Source organism: Nicotiana tabacum, chromosome 3 (genome assembly GCF_000715075.1).
Source record: "Nicotiana tabacum cultivar K326 chromosome 3, ASM71507v2, whole genome shotgun sequence".
Taxonomy (NCBI): domain Eukaryota; kingdom Viridiplantae; phylum Streptophyta; class Magnoliopsida; order Solanales; family Solanaceae; genus Nicotiana; species Nicotiana tabacum.
Genome location: NC_134082.1, coordinates 34,109,844 through 34,122,363, shown reverse-complemented (window position 1 = coordinate 34,122,363; position 12,520 = coordinate 34,109,844). Strand labels below are relative to the sequence as shown.

At 36.3% G+C, this 12,520-nt stretch overlaps 1 protein-coding gene across 11 annotated transcripts in view; it reads right to left on the bottom strand.

Annotated features, from left to right (window-relative positions):
• LOC107789417 (uncharacterized) overlaps nt 1–9,680 on the bottom strand; it is a 37,674-nt gene extending 27,994 nt beyond the window's left edge. For 2 of the 11 annotated variants that reach the window (XR_012707466.1, XM_075249350.1), the window contains exons 1-3: nt 848–7,486; nt 337–656; nt 23–267 (exon numbers count right to left, since the gene is read on the bottom strand). Coding sequence is in view for 2 of the 11 variants with exons in the window: in XM_075249350.1 (XP_075105451.1) it covers nt 23–267; nt 337–571 (480 nt within the window). In the remaining 9 variants the exon portion in view is untranslated. The other 9 variants (XR_012707464.1, XR_012707463.1, XR_012707458.1 and 6 more) reach the window with 9 other exon arrangements.
• Nucleotides 9,681–12,520: the final 2,840 nt, after the last annotated feature.

Sequence of the window (12,520 nt, the reverse complement as noted above, 5' to 3'; positions counted from 1 at the left end):
CATTTGGATCAGAACTTCAAACCTTGGTAGATGTCCATAAATCATCTTTTGTGTCCATTTTCCTCCAGTCCAATATATCCAGTGGGCAATGGGTTGTAGTCCTTGCCAATGTACCGAGGAAGCTACCAAACTCTCTTACATCTTTTTTAGTAGGACCAATGGGCTGATTGAGATTGTTAAGTGTGATCACATTACGCATCTTTCGGCCATGGACACTACGCATTTGTGTCCTGCCTCTCTTTCTTTTTTGAGTCGCAGGACCAGAAGCTACAATAAAATACAAAAAATCAGAGGTCATGGATGAATTCAGTAAGATTCTAAGTTATGTGGTCTTGCCTTGTTCTTCAGATTGTTCATTAGCTGTAGGAGTGGTAGAATCTATTTGCATCTGCTCATCTACAATTTGCTCCTCTACAGATTGCTCCTCAACATGTCGTTCATTTGCTTCAGATCGTGGTCCTATTGTTGGTTGTTCTTCAATTAATTTTAGCAGATGCTCTTTCTCTGACCGTATAGCTTGAACAGTTTCTTTTGTTGTCAATGACATTCTTTTTTTTTTTTTGCCAAACATGATAAACTTCCAACTTGAACTTATGACAGGCTTTTTCCTTTTTTATTTTTTCTTGAAGACCCTTCTTGACCCATACTATCTAAATCTGTGCATGTTTAAGACAATCAAAGGTAATCATGTTAGAAGAAGGTTAGTTGAAGCATCAGGTAGACAACGCAATAATGGCACTGAACATTACCAAAAAAAGGAAGAAAAAGCATGACGCATTATATCAATAATAAGTACTTGAAACAATTTTGTGCCACTTACTTGAAAGATAAACTTTATGCAACTTACTTGGATTGTAATCTACAATTAGTAACACTTGTTGGTATATAATCTGTAAAATTGAAGCAATTCAGAATAAAACTCTAAGAAAAAAACAAATGCAAAAGGACTAAAAACATATAAACAAGAAAAATAGTCACATAATATTTCTAAGGAATGGCATTATTACTCGCTACAAAATAATGACGAGTATATATTTAAAGAAGTTTAGAATATCCTTCATCAATCATCAGCCTCCATCCAATCCCAATCAGTATCATCATACTCATCCTCCTCTTCCGATGTTTCCATAGTTGTATTAGATAAAAGGAAAAGAGTGGTGCCCTAACAACGAATAAGGTTTAATTACCAAAATCTATCTATCTCGTTTGTTACCCACTTTTATGACTTAGGAAAAAAATATACATATTGACAGAAAGCAACAAAAATGCAAATAAAGAGACTTACTTATAAGAGAGGAAAATAATTTTTTCCATCTGTTATCAGGTGAGCTAAAGCTCATATAGTTTACTTACTCATGAACTATACTTGAAAACGGATTCACAAACGGCATCATAATTCCTCTCTGGGAAATGGATTCCCAACCCTATGAACAACAACAACACACAATACCTCCCAAACCCCCAGATATTGATCAAAGCATGATCAAACCTAGCTTCAAAGATATGCTTACCACTTCGAACCCTTTACTCTTCACCACTATTAAAAATCATCAAGATATATATCCCCCAATGATGGACTCAGAAGATCAAGTAGTTGATCAACCAACCTTAACGACCTCAAAGGGTATCAAATTCATAACACTCTCTGATGAGGAGAAGGTACAAATCTATGAGCCATGGAAAAATTTAATCATAGTAAAGCTAGTGGGCAAGCGTATGTTACACCACTATCTAAAGAAAAAAATTCAAGAACTATGGAAACCAACTGAAGATTTCCAGTTGATTGACCTTGGAGTAGACTACTACATAATCAAATTCAAGAAAAAGGAATATGGACAAGGTAATGCATCAAGGCCCTTGGTTCATTAACGGACATTTCCTCTCTATTACGAGATGGAAACCAAACTTTGTTGCCACTCAAGAGAAAGTCACAAACTCTGCAGTATGGATTAGACTTCCTCAATTACCTACAAAATTTTACGATGGCAAAATTCTAGAAAAATTGGTAATGCAATTGGCCGGCTCCTAAAAATTGATGTTTGCACATCAACAACTCTGAGAGGTCGTTATGCAAGATTATGTGTGGAATTACTATTGGAAGTTCCAGTTCAACCGTTCATCTATGTTGGCCACCACAAACAAGCAATACACTATGAAGGTAAAAATTTTCTTTGTAAAAACTGTGGACGATTGGGGCACATAGCACAAAAATGCTCCTTTATTATTCAGAAAAATAGAGATAGAAATAATGAAGATACAAGCAAGGAATTATCAACAATTACAAATGATGGGGAAAAAGAACAATGGACAACAATTTCTTTTTCCAAAGGAAGACATCAAGGTGCAAAAGGTCCTCAAAAACAACCTATTGCAAATCCGATTAAACAAACTAATGGCCCAGGTATCCCTGTCAAGTTATTCAATGCCAACACCGGTAAGTATTTAGACACTCAACTCTTACAATATAAATCAAAAGATCACAGAAATACTACCCCATCACCACACACTAACAATCTTCAATCTTCGACTTTTTTGATTGGTGATCAAAATAAATTGACAACAAAAAACAACTTTTCTATCCTATCTGAAGAGCCCCTGGTTTTGAACAAAAACACTAAAGAAATTAATAATCAAAAAATTATTATTAATAAATCACATGCAAGTGAACAAATGTCACAAACTACCAATGATATTGACATGTTGGACACAATCGTGTCTTCTATTACAAATCCTACAAATCAATTAGTTAAGGTGGCCATGCAAAATAACGTCCATAATGACCCTACTACCCCCATTAAAAATCACAGCACTACTAATAATACTACCCTTTCTAGTGGGCAAATTAGTAACAATCTGTCCACTAACCACAATCTCAAAAGTAAGAACTTTCATCAAGATCTGCTTATCCACAAAGGCCTAAGCATGTTAGACAAATGGCAATGACAGAAGAACATCCAAGCCAAATGGCTAAAAATCCAGTACACGCAAAGGATTTGGGAACTCAGCCTATAAACTCCACCCTTGGGGACTCAAACGACCTGCAAAAGATATCCCCAATCATTACCTATCAACCAATCCATCCCTTATACCTAATAGCTCCTCCCCCACGCCTGATTTAGAGTTATTAAGTAACCTAAACACTGATCATAATGCTAACATTACCATCATCCCTAAGGAGGAGACAAAGACTTCTCTAAATTCTTCGACAAACCAGAATCACCATGGAAAACCTCCCATCTCTCCAACCTCAACCAGTAAACCCTCAAATAATTTATGTTCAACCACCTCACGCTCAAAACTATCAACCTGTGTCATGGATGGAGATGGGTATGATGGGCCATGCATGCTCGTTCAATATCCAGATAAATGGCTAGGACTCGATTATAATCCTCCACGACACTCAGTATCTAGCCCAGTTAGTGACAGAAGGCATGAGGTTGGCCATGAACAACCACCTCAATCAAGCATGGCTCAACAACATCCTTCAACCCTTAGCACCATCAGTGAACCCCTAGCTGGTTCATGCAATGAGGAACCAGTGGAACCTTCCTCCACATTTCAATCCAATCTATCCTCAAAATGCTTTAATGGACATGTCATTCTTCATGCCAGAGAATCTGTCTCAACTGAACCCTATTTTTCTTCCATGGGAACAACCTCAACCAATACAGGAGCCTCAGATACCACAACAACCTCCCTCCCCATCCCACAATAAAGTGCCTATGCCAGAACAAGTAGAGGCAGAAATGCAAGAGGAGGAGGAACCCCTAAACCTACTTTTAGAAAGAGTCCTAGAAATCTCAAGTCTCGACGGAGTAAAAGTGTTTCTCTTTTCGGAAAGGCAAGAGAAGAGGCATGTTCTCAGTTGCCCTCTAGCATTATACAAATGCTCGATGGACATAAGACCTCCACATGATCCAACTATAGGAAATCGAGCCATGATCCTAGTTCCATCATTAAGAAAGAACCTAGTTCTAGGGTAAGTGAGGAGAATGGGAATCCAGCCAACCAAAACCTTAATATTTCCATGAATCGACCTACTAACATTATCATTTGGAATATTAGAGGAGGGAACAATGATAACTTTAGAAGGAACTTCAGGGAAATGGTGGACACACATAGACCCTACATGGTAGCCTTATTAGAAACCAGGATGGGAAATCACATGGAGCTTCTAGACGATTATGGTTTTACGGAGTTCATAGAAGTACCAGCTGAAGGACAGGTAGGTGGGATTGTGGTCCTATACAATCATGAAATTGTCACCGTTCAGAATTTTGTTCGAAGGGATCAGGAGATTTATGCTACAATTGAGGTAATCCCTATTCATCAAAAATGGTTGTTTAGTGCTATCTATGCTAGTACATATATACTTCTTAGGAATAAGATGTGGTATAACATTGAAAGCATTAATAATAGCTAAAATGGACATTGGTTATTAGGAGGAGATTTCAATGATGTATTCTGCTCAAACGAGAAATTTGGTGGTAATAGTATAAAAGATAGTAGGGCTAAATATCTTTGGTCTAAGATTAATAATTGTAATTTAATTGATTTAGGATATAAAGGGTGTAAGTACACTTGGTCAAACCTTAGGCACAAGAATACGGGTTTGATTATGGAAAGATTGGATAAAGTATTAGGCAATGAGGATTGGATTAAGCTTTTTCCAAAAAGTTCCATTATTCATTTGCCTAAAACCCACTTTGATCACAATCCCATTTTAGTAGAATTAATTCCAAAAAATAATGTTCTTTATAAGCCTCCCTTTCGACTTGAAACCTACTGGTGTAAACACCCTTCTTTCAAAACTCTAGTCCAAGAAAATTGGTCTAATAATGATTATAATAGGGCTAGCAATTTGTTTATATAAAAAGTCAAGGTTTGGAAACACCAAGCTTTTGGTGATATTATGAGAAAAAAAAGAAAAATACTAGCCCGGCTTCAAGGCATTGGAAAATCCAAACATTACCCTTATAGTATTTTCCTCCAAAACCTACAAACTAGCCTTAAAAGGGACTACAATGACCTTCTACTAATAGAGGAAGATTATTGGAAGCTAATGTCAAGAGTTTTATGGCTTAATAAGGGAGATACAAACACCAAATTCTTCCACATCTCGGCTACTAACAGAAAAAGAAGAAATAGGATCAATTTCTTCAAAGATGATGCAGGGAATTGGATTAACGATCCTAATCTAGTCACCTCCCATGTTTGCAACTACTTTAATTCTATCTTTACCACCTCCCACAAAAATTCTAGCAGAATTAGTCCTTTAAAAAATATCTCCCAAAATGCCTTAAACCTCAATAGCCTAACCCCCTTCTTAGTATTGAGATTAAAAAGGCCATCTTCTCTTTTAAACCCTTTAAAGCGCCCGGACCGGACGGTCTACACCTGTTCTTTTTTAAAAAGTACTGGGATATACTAGGCCCCTCTGTCACAAAATTGTGCATGACATCTTTGAAACCCAAGAGATCCCCCATGATCTCAACAAAACTTACTTGTGTCTTATCCCAAAGATTTCCAATGCAAATAACATAAATTTTTTTAGACTCATTGGTCTATGCAACACTATTTATAAAGTCATCACAAAGATCCCTGCTAATAGACTTAAACCTTTCCTTGACCAACTTATTTTCCCTTACCAAGATAGCTTTATAAAAAATAGAAGGGCTTCGGATAATTCTATTATCATACAAGAGCTTATTTCAAAAATCCATAAGTTAAATGGGAAACAAGGTCATATGCTTCTGAAAATCGACCTTGAAAAAGCCTTTGAGCGTTTAGAATGGTCATTTGTGCACCACACCCTAACTTATTTCAAATTCCCTGCAAAATTTAAGAAAATTCTCTTATATTGCATCTCAACAAGCTCTATAGTTGTTCTAGTAAATGGCTCTATTACTAGCTTTATTCAACCAAGCCGGGAAATTAAGCAAGGAGACCCTATATCTCCTTACATATTCATCCTCTGCCTTGAAATGTTGTCACGTTACATAAACCATCAAGTTGACGTTAGAAACTGGGATCCTATTACATTAGGAAAAAAAGCTCCCAATTTCTCTCATCTTTTCTTTGTCGACGGCCTTACCTTAATGGCCAGAGCCAATCTAAAATCAAGCCATATAGTAAAAAAAAGGTCTAGACCTTTTTTGTAATCTCTCAGGCCAAAATATTAACACCACCAAGTGAAAAATTATCTTCCCCACAAATTGTCCTCCAAATCTTACTAATGAAATTACCAATATTCTTAATATTAAAAAGAGTGATTCCTTTGGTACTTATCTGTGCTTTCCTATCCTTAATAAATACCCTAGACCAAAAGACTATCAATTTATCATTGACAGAATGAGAGCCAAACTAACAGCTTGGAAAATAAAGTTCTTGAATATAGCAGGCCGGACAACTCTCTCTCATTCCTGTCTAAACTCAATTCCAAACCACTACATGCAATTTACCCTCCTCCCTATGAACATCCTCAAAAAAATTGATAAGGTACAAGGGATTTCATATGGGGTACTACTAATGAGAAACGAAAAATTCACCTCATTAATTGGTCAACCGTTTGTCAACCAAAAAACATGGGAGGCCTGGGTCTCCATAAAGCTAAAGACAAAAACTTTTGTAATCTTGCAAATCTTGCTTGGAGGACCATTACAAACCCTACCACTCCATGGGCTCAACTCATCATTAATGCCGCAAACACTAAAAACACTAGGAATACTTCTTTCATATGGAAAAGTATTCAAAAGGGGCGGGAAATATGTTCCAAGGGTATCAATTGGCAACTTCATCACCATTCTAACATGAATATTTGGGAGACCAATTGGATCCCTAACCTAGGGAGCCTTAGAAATACTATAGAAGGCCCTTTATCAAAAAATGACTATCTAAGAAATATTTTTGATGGCAAGAAGTGGCACCTTGCTAATATATCCCTCAATCTTCCTAATGATATCAAAGATTTCATATCAAAAATAAAAATTCTTGTACAACATCCTAATAATGATATCCCTATCTGGTCCGTTAATACAAAAGGTATTTTCACAACCAAAACTTGCTACTCCTTAATCAACACTAATTAGAACAATGATATGAATTTTAAGTGGATTTGGATCCTGCCATGGCCAAATAAGATCAAAATTTTTCTCTGGCAATGCCTTCACAATAGAATTCCTTGTAGACAATATCTCGCAAAAATTGGCCTTAATAGATCCTCATTTCCCTATATGTAGAAACCATATAGATGAATCTATCACTCATATCTTCCTTAAATGCCATGCAAGCAATCATATTTGGGAAACCATTGGATGGAAATTTTTTTATAGGGAGGATGGGGAACATTGGTTAATCCAATTAAAAATTTTTAATTATCCCTTCAACAACAATTTGTTAAATTAGAATCTTTTCTTCCCTTTTGCAATTTGGTATATTTGGATTAATAAAATAACAAAAACCAAAATAATACTAATTTTCCAATAAACATTGACCTCATCAGAAATAGAGCTATTGAATTCCGCCTTTTAACTGAAACTAAGGTGCTACCATCTCCAAAGCTCCATATTATGGCATAAACCTCCAATAGAATGGTTTAAATTGAACATTGATGCTAGCTTCCACAAAGACATGCAAATTTGTGGCGTAGGTGGGGTAATCAGAAATACTAAAGGCCACTGGATTGTTGGCTACAATAAATGTACTCATGCAAACGGTTGTCTACAAGCTGAAATCAAAGCACTACTAGAAGGATTAAAAACAGCCCATGAGTGGGGTATGTTTCCACTTCAAATTGAAACAAATTCCACGGAGGTAATTCTATTAATACAACAAGGTAATAATCTATATGCTAACACTATTCTAAAATGCAGGTCGTTAATGCACCAACAGAAGCAAGTAATCCTCCAGCAGGAATTCCGACAAGGGAATAGGATAGCTCACCAGCTAGCACATATGGGAATTGCCAATGCAAGGAAGAAGAAGAAAGTTTTTTGTTGCCCCACCTGAAGATGTTAAAATCCTAGTAGAACATGATGTACTAGAATAATGTGTTTTTGAAAAACTCTTATTATATGATGCTTGCAATACTTTAGCAAGCCTAGGTAATCAAAGTGTCCGATGTGACACTAACTACAAATCGCATGTAATGCATGTTCCGTAACTTTTAATATATATATTTTCCTGTTTGCTAAAAAAAACTATTTTTTAAACTTCTGAAACCATTTCATTGGTGAAAATAACATATGTCATCCTACTTGCATAATCTGTTAGATAATCTGAAATAAAGAGTCATAACAAAGGTTCTATCATGTACTTTCTAAATAAAACTTTCAATCAACAGACCATAAATTATTTAACCTTTCAATAAAGCAGTAAGAGAAAAAAATCACCCACACATTGAATAAAAAAATACATAAGAAACAAGCAAATCTAGCAACTAAGTAATTCAAAAGAAATAGAATACTTAGTACATCTAGCTAAATTATTATGTTTTGCAATTTTGGTAGATACAGATTAATGAGTTAGTTATCTATATTTTCAATGCTTGGTGGGATTTTATGTATCTTTCAGCAATAAAACCTGTTAGCTTTCTTATATTATTGAAGAGTTACCATAAATTGATGCCAAAAGAGTTATCTTCAGTTCCTACTACACAATGAAGAATATTTTACTTTAAAGCATCTATTCAATCATACCATTCAAATTAATTAAAAAACAACTAATTACCCACCCTTTATGTCACATATTACACTTTTTCTCAATTAACTCCCTAATCACTGGTCTTTGCAGGACTTCATTTTCTCCTCTTCTTTTGATAAGTTATTTTTCTCATATGGATCGAAAGCAAACAGAAATTCACTTATATCTAATACCTTCATTTTTCCTCCCTTTGATAAAGACCCAACAAGTACTTTATAAGCATAAAAGAAAAGCAAATTGGACATTGCGCGTTGTACTTCAACTGATCTTACAAGTGAAATATAATTGCAATGACAAATAAAGCAGCTATTCCCATGGTTTATTGCAATTTGCCTTTCACTTGCAAAATAAATAAATAAATAAGAACAAAAAATGTAACTTACCTAGTATAAAGGAAGAGAAGACTTACAAGAATGAATTCAATAAGTGCATACTGCCTTTTAGTTAACTAGCAAAATAAACCCATTCACCAATGAATATTCAATTTCATCCTAAAAAATATCATTACCTAAACCCAAAATCAAACTAAACCACCTAAAAATCTAATAACCCATCAACCAAAACTTATTCAAAGCAAATCCAAATATTGCAATTTTGCAATAAATAGAAAGGCAAACTCATCGCATACATTTTCCCATCAATAAAACAAAAGACAAATCATCAAGGATTTTCATATAATAAAGTACTAACCTTTTTGATTTAAAGTGGGTATGATTATTACCTCAATATTCTTAGTGGTAAAGACTGAGAGAGCAAAGAAATAATGAAAAAAATTGTTGTAGAATAAAAGTACAAAGGGGCTAGGGCAAGGGGGAGAAAAAGAGAGACAAAACCTGTTGGAATTTCTTCGGATCTTTGTTGGTGGATCAACTATATTTATTAGGGCTTGGGTACCGTGTATCTTTGTTAGGACTTTAATTTTAGTTTTTCTTTTTTTCCTCTCCGTCTCTTAGTTCTTTTCCATGAAAAATTGGCGGGTTAGTAAATTTGGAAGCGGCAATATAAGGAGGGAATGCAACACTGTTGCAATAGTATTTTTATTTAAATAACCATCACCATAGATATATATATTGCCACGTTTAAATAAATCGTCGCAAAAGACCTGTCTATGGCAAGGGTTATTCCCCTAATGTGACGGTTTATTGTATTAACTATCTCACTAGCCCCGATAGAATTATGCAACGATTATAACCGTTGCCATAGATTATCTTTTGCAACGTTTATATAACCGTTGTTAAAAACCCGTTGAAATAGGTCTATTTTCTAGTAGTGTGAGGATGAAATATTGTACTAAGACTTACTTGAGCCCCCAATCCTTTTTGGAAGGACCTCCAGAAGTTAGCTGTAAATTGAGACACCATGAAGTCGTACTATCTCCTTAATATAAAGCCTTGGATAATCCTATGAGGAATATGTAGTCCTAACGGGTAGAAAATGGGCTGACTTTGTAAGCCTATCAACAATCACCCTTATCGAATCGAACTTATGCTGGGTATGAGGTAAGCCTACGATGAAATCCATATTGATTATTTTCCATTTCCAAGTCGGAATCTTCATAGCCTGCAATAATCAACCGGGTTTTTGATGCTCAATCTTAACCTGCTGATAGTTAGGACACTGAGCAACAAACTCTGCTATATTTTTTTTCATTTTGTCCCACCAATATACTTCCCTGATATCATGATACATCTTTGTCGCTCCGAGATGGATAGAATAATGAGAATAGTGAGTTTCTCCCATAACCTGCCGACGCAGCCCTGTAACATTAGGCACACATAATCACCCTCGATATCTGAGGACCCCACCTTCTGTAATTTCAAACGGTATCTTCTCCTTCTGAGGGGTGGTATCCCTATAATGAACTAATACAGGATCCTCGTACTGGCATTCCTTTACTTCAGTTACTAAAGAGGATGTTGTCGTATCCTAAATAGTAATTCCAATATCACCTGAGTCCAGTAACCGAACTCCAAGATTAGCTAGCTGATGAACCTCATGGGTTGTTCCCCTCTTTTGGCTGTAAATGCGATAGGCTACCCATAGATTTACGGCTGAGGGCATCGGCTACTATGTTTTCATTCCCCGGATTGTATAAAATATCAACGTCATAGTCTTTAAGTAGCTCCAACCATCTCCTTTGACGTAGATTCAATTCCTTTTGCTTGAAGATGTACTAGAGGCTCTTATGATATGTATAGATATCAACATGAATGCCATACAAGTAGTGCCTCCACATCTTTAGTGCATGAATTACCGCGGCTAACTCTAAATCATGGGTCGGGTAGTTCTTCTCGTGCTTTATTAGTTGTCTAGAAGCATAAGCCACAACCTTACTATGTTGTATCAGCACATAACCCAATCCAACGCCTAAAGCGTCGTAATAGATAACATAACCATTGGTCCCTTCTGAAGCATTAGAACAAGTGCTGAAGTTAATCTGTCCTTTAATGCCTAAAAACTTTGTTCGCAAGCATCAGTCCATTGAAACTTTGCTCCCTTCTGAGTCAACTTTGTCAAAGGTGCTGAAAGGGAAGAAAATCCCTCCACAAATCTCCTGTAATAACCTGCCAAACTGAGAAAGCTATGAACCTCCATCGGTATTGTGGGTCTAGGCCAAGTCTTTACTGCCTCAATCTTTTGTGTATCCACCCGGATGCCTTCCCCTGAAATGATATGTCTAAGGAAAGCTACAGTATTCAACCAGAATTCACATTTAGATAATTTTGCATACAACTTCCCTTTTTGTAGAACTCTGAGCACAGTATGCAGATGATCTGCATGCTCAGCCTCTTAACGAGAATACACCAATATATCATCGATAAATACAGTTATGAACAGATCTAAAATGGGCCTAAACACATGGTTCATCAAATCCATGAATACTGCTGGGGCATTGGTCAAACCGAATGACATAACATGAAACTCAAAGTGCCTGTATCTGGTCCTGAATGTTGTCTTCGGAATATTTTCCTCCCTAACCCTTACCTAATGGTACCCGGACCTCAAGTTTTTTTTGAAAAACACTTAGCACCTTGCAACTGATCAAATAAATTATCAATCCTCGGGAGGGGGTACTTATTCTTGATCATCACTTTGTTCAACTGCCTAAAATCAATACACATCCGTAACGAACCATCTTTCTTTCTCACAAACAACACAGGTGCTCCCCACGGTGACGTACTAGGTCTGATAAAACCTTTTTCAAGCAAGTCCCTTAGTTATTCCTTTAACTCTTTCAGCTCTGCAGGGGCCATTCTATAAGGGGGAATAGATATTGGATGAATATCTGGTAGTAGGTCAATGGCAAACTCAATTTCTCGCTCTGGCGGAAGACCCGAAAGCTTATCGGGAAAAATATTGGGAAACTCATTAACCACCGGGATGGACTGAATGGTAGGTGACTCCACTTCCACATCCTGAACCCAAACTAAGTGATAAATACAACCCTTTCGATCATCTTCCTTGCCTTGAGATAGGAAATAAATCTTCCTCTTGATGATGCCGCATTACCTTTCCACTCCAAAATAGGATCCCCTGGAAATTGAAATCGGACTATCTTTGATCCATAATCAACGTTGGCATGACAAGAAGCGAACCAATCCATACCCATTACAACATCAAATTCTGCCATATCTCACTCGATTAGGTCCGCTACAGTAGATCGACTATGAACTACTATTATACAACCCCTTATATACTCACTTAGCTATCACTGAGTCCCTAACAAGTGTAGACACCTCAAAAGGTTTAACTAATTCAGGTTTTATTCCAAATTTACTAGCAACCAACGGAGTAACATATGATAAGGTGGAACCTGGGT